General features: G+C 39.3%; 1 protein-coding gene across 1 annotated transcript; it reads left to right on the forward strand.

The window, feature by feature from the left end:
* Positions 1-2905: 2905 nt before the first annotated feature.
* LOC109270036 (olfactory receptor 13C7-like) lies at positions 2906-3844 on the forward strand. Its single transcript, XM_019454297.2, has one exon. It carries the CDS (start codon positions 2906-2908, stop codon positions 3842-3844), a length of 939 nt encoding a protein of 312 aa, XP_019309842.2.
* Positions 3845-4065: the final 221 nt, after the last annotated feature.

Raw genomic sequence — 4065 nt, forward strand, 5'->3', positions numbered from 1 at the left:
TTCCTCTATACTGTCCGTTATCCTTCCCCCCACCCTAACCATTTGAAAGTGTTAAAGCACATTGGTGGTTTCTCTTATGTTGTAAGGGAAAATTTTTTTACAGCAATTATTTCTGAACTGTCAGGATACCAGATGTATACCATCATTATTTGCTACAAGTAATTTCCAAACGGAATCAACTTTTAGGAGATGTTCCTAGAAAATAAAAGGTATGTTTGACAGAATTCACAACACCCCTGAAACAATACATCCCAGACAACTGATGCTCCTTCAAAGTCTCTATCAAAATTTTATTTTCAGATTCAGAGTAGGGTGATATATACATTTACAGTCAATCACATTCCTATCCTAATACCAAATAGAAATATATCCTGTCTTACCCAACCCTTCCTACTCTCTTTGTAATGTATGCCTGCAAAGCCTCGTCAGCTTGAATTGGAATAGAACCCTCCTTTCCATAGCCAAAAGACGTAAAAACATCATATTATGCTGATGAATATGTTTCTCCATTGTAAACTGCAGTCATCATAGAAAGCAGCATAACCTATTGTCAAATGACTATCACAGAGGGAAATGCCAAAGCCTAAACCATAAACACAGCCTTGTTTAATTTTTTTTAATGTTCATTTATTTTGAGAGAGTGAGAGAGTGGGGAAGGGGAGAGAGAAAGGAGAGAGAGAATCCTTAGCAGGCTCTTGGCTGTCAGCACAGAGCCTGACACAGGGCTCCATCCCATGAACTGTGAAATAATGACCAGAGAGGAATCCAAGAGTAGGAAGCTTAACCAACTGAGACATTCAGGTGCCTCACACAGCCTTGATTAAAAACATTAACTGGGTGGGGGTGGGGGGAATCTAGGTGGCTCAGCTGGTTGAGCCTCCGACTCTTGATTTCCGCTCAGGTCATCTCACAGGTCATGAGATGGAGCCCCAGCTCATGCTCTGCACTAACAGCGCAGATGGTGCCTTGAATTCTCTATCTCCCTCTCTCATTCCCTGTCTCTCCCTCTCTCTCACTCAAAATAAATAAATAAACATTAAAAAAAAACACTAACTAGAAACTCATCTATAGGATCAGTCTTTTTTTTCCCCCTCAGGGTGTTTTTTAGTTAGGTAGAAAACCTTGAGAATGAAAAGGTGTTTTCAAAATTATGTTCTTTGATTTATTTACTGTCAGCTACTAACATCTACTCTTCAAATTTTTTCAAATTAAAGTTATTTGCTCCATGCTCTATGATGCACAACTCAGATGCTTGAGCTGATCTCAAATTCCTTTTTTGGAAACTATTGGCCCTAATCGCAAATTCAACAAATGGAAGAGAAAGGACTTTAATATGGACAGAAACAAACAACAGTCTCTTCTGTATGTAGTTTGACTGCTTGTATATCTAAAATCTAAAGAATACAAAACTGAGTGCAATACACTCACACATATGTCTCAACTCCAAGTGTCACAGAATGTTCAGTTTTGCATTGTCTACTATTCGATTACAGTCCTACATACAAGGGAAGCAGTAGTGGCATTTTCTGCAATAGCATTGGGGAGAAATGGTCTAAAAGGCCTTGCTATTCATGTGAGTTCTGCAGACAGCAACAGCAGCAGCATCTGAGAACATGTTAACAAATCAATTAGATTTGAATCAGTTAGAATCAATTAGAATCAATTCAGACCTACTAATTTAGAATCCTTTAGAGGGGTGCCTGGGTGGCTCAGTCAGTTAAGTGTCCAACTTCAGCTCAGGTCATGATCTCATGGCTTGTGGGTTTGAGCCCCGCGTCCGGCTCTGTGCTGACAGCTCAGCCTGGAGCCTGCTTCAGATTCTGTGTCTCCCTCTCTCTATGCCCCTCCCCTGCTTGTGTTCTGTCTCTCTCTCTCTCAAAAATAAATAAACATTAAAAGAAATTTTAGAACCCTTCACAAATTTCCCTCATGTGATTAGTCTGTATACTAAAATTTGGAGGCACTCCACTAGACAGGTGGATTTTTTCCACATTGAACTTTAGAATCATCTGGAGAACATTATTTAAAAGATGTCTGATTCCCACTCCTTAGACAATTCACATAATTTGGAGAGGGCAATAGCATGTTGGTCAAAAGAGCAGGTGCATATGTGGCTCAGGCTCTTAAGCATCCGACTTTGGCTCAAGTCATGATTTCCTCATTCCTGGGTTCATGCCCCGCATCTGGTTCTCTGCTGTCACCATAGGGCCCGGTGTGCAACCTCCAACTCCCTCTCTCTCTGCCATTCCTCCATTAGCAATCTCTCTAAACACTGAATAAACTAAAAATAAATAAAAGGGCAGGTGATATAAAGTCAGAAAATGCAGACTGGAAGAGTGGATCACTCACTGTGTTTTTATATACATTTTACCTCTGTGAATTTCACTCGCCTCAGAGAATTATAGTGATGATAAAATGAGTAATATGTGTGAATATATTAGTAAGTTATAAAACCCTGAACTAATAATATTGTTAATGACTTCCATGAAATAAAATCAAATACATAGTTATTTTTAACAGATTAAGCATAAGCTTTCCAAAATGATGATATTCAAAGTGGAGTCTGTGGGTCCAAAGAACAGGAAATAATAGATGTTTGTTCAGATGCAAATAGTTCTTCCCTGCCTCAGAACTGTGTATCACTATCTCAGGAAATGGAATACAAGAGCCTATATTTTTAATAAGCTATCAATGTAATTATTACACGTCTTCAATCCCTTCCTATATGTACCAGAAGAGAAATTCAAAACGCTAAACTCAGAGCTCTTAGCACCACTCCAGCTAGTGTGGACACACTTGGTGCCCCTCCCCCAGTGATCTCTCACTGCACATGGTAATATGCACTGACGCATAATGCTCACATGGAGTTTTCTCTTCTGGATTACTCCAGGTATAGAAACATAAAATGGACAGGACGAACTGGACAGAGATTGAGTTCATTCTGCAGGGACTTTCTGAGTACCCCAAAGTGGAAAAACTCCTTTTCGTCATGTGCTTGATGATGTACCTGGTGATACTGCTGGGGAACAGCACCTTGATCATATTAATTCTCCTGGATTCCCGCCTCCATACGCCCATGTACTTCTTCCTTGGTAATCTTTCCCTCCTAGACATTTGTTACACGTCCTCCTTTACCCCCTCAGTGTTGATTCACTTCCTATCACAGAAAAAAACCATCTCCTTCACTATGTGTGTTGTTCAGATGTCTGTCTCCTACACTATGGCATGCACAGAATGCGTGCTCTTAGCAGTGATGGCATATGACCGTTACGTGGCCATCTGTAACCCTCTGAGATACCCCATCATCATGAGCAAGGCACTTTGTATTCAGATGGCAGCCCTCTCCTGGGGAATGGGCTTTCTCAATTCACTGACAGAAACTATTCTTGCAATACGGTTGCCCTTTTGTGGAAAAAATGTCATTAACCACTTTGTTTGTGAAATAGTGGCTTTTGTCAAGCTGGCTTGTGCAGATATTTCCTTGAATGAGATTGCTATAATGTTGGGCAATGTAATATTTTTGTATATTCCATTATTGTTAATTTGCATCTCCTACATTTTCATCCTATCTACTGTACTAAAAATGAATTCAGCAGAAGGAAGAAAAAAAGCTTTTTCTACCTGTTCAGCCCACTTAACAGTAGTGACCATGTTTTATGGGACACTCCTCTTCATATATATGAAGCCAAAGTCCAAAGACTCTGCTATTGACAAATTGATTGCTCTGTTCTATGGAGTAGTCACTCCCATGCTCAATCCTATCATCTATAGCCTGAGGAACACAGATGTGCTTGGAGCTTTGAGAAAATTGATGAGTAGACACTGGTTCTGGAGAAAAGGATGAAAAACTTACATCTTCGAGTTCATGCACCAAATAAACTCATATATTTGAGGAAAAGGCTTTTATTTAAAACATAGCAAAAGAAAGAAAGATTGTATGTAGGATCACAGAATTTAGGAGTTGGAAAGAAATTTCAAGATAATTATCTAGCTTTCCCTTTTTATGAAAATGACTGTTACAAAAATGTAGACACAACTAGTATAAGTACTAAGAGTAAAATTTAA

The sequence above is a fragment of the Panthera pardus genome, unplaced genomic scaffold, assembly GCF_024362965.1.
Source record: "Panthera pardus isolate Hobbes unplaced genomic scaffold, ASM2436296v1 HiC_scaffold_20, whole genome shotgun sequence".
NCBI classification, from domain to species: domain Eukaryota; kingdom Metazoa; phylum Chordata; class Mammalia; order Carnivora; family Felidae; genus Panthera; species Panthera pardus.

Excerpts from the sequence above, each read along its gene's own strand:
- LOC109270036 (XM_019454297.2), top strand. The coding sequence starts at position 2,906 with ATGGACAGGACGAACTGGACAGAGATTGAGTTCATTCTGCAGGGACTT.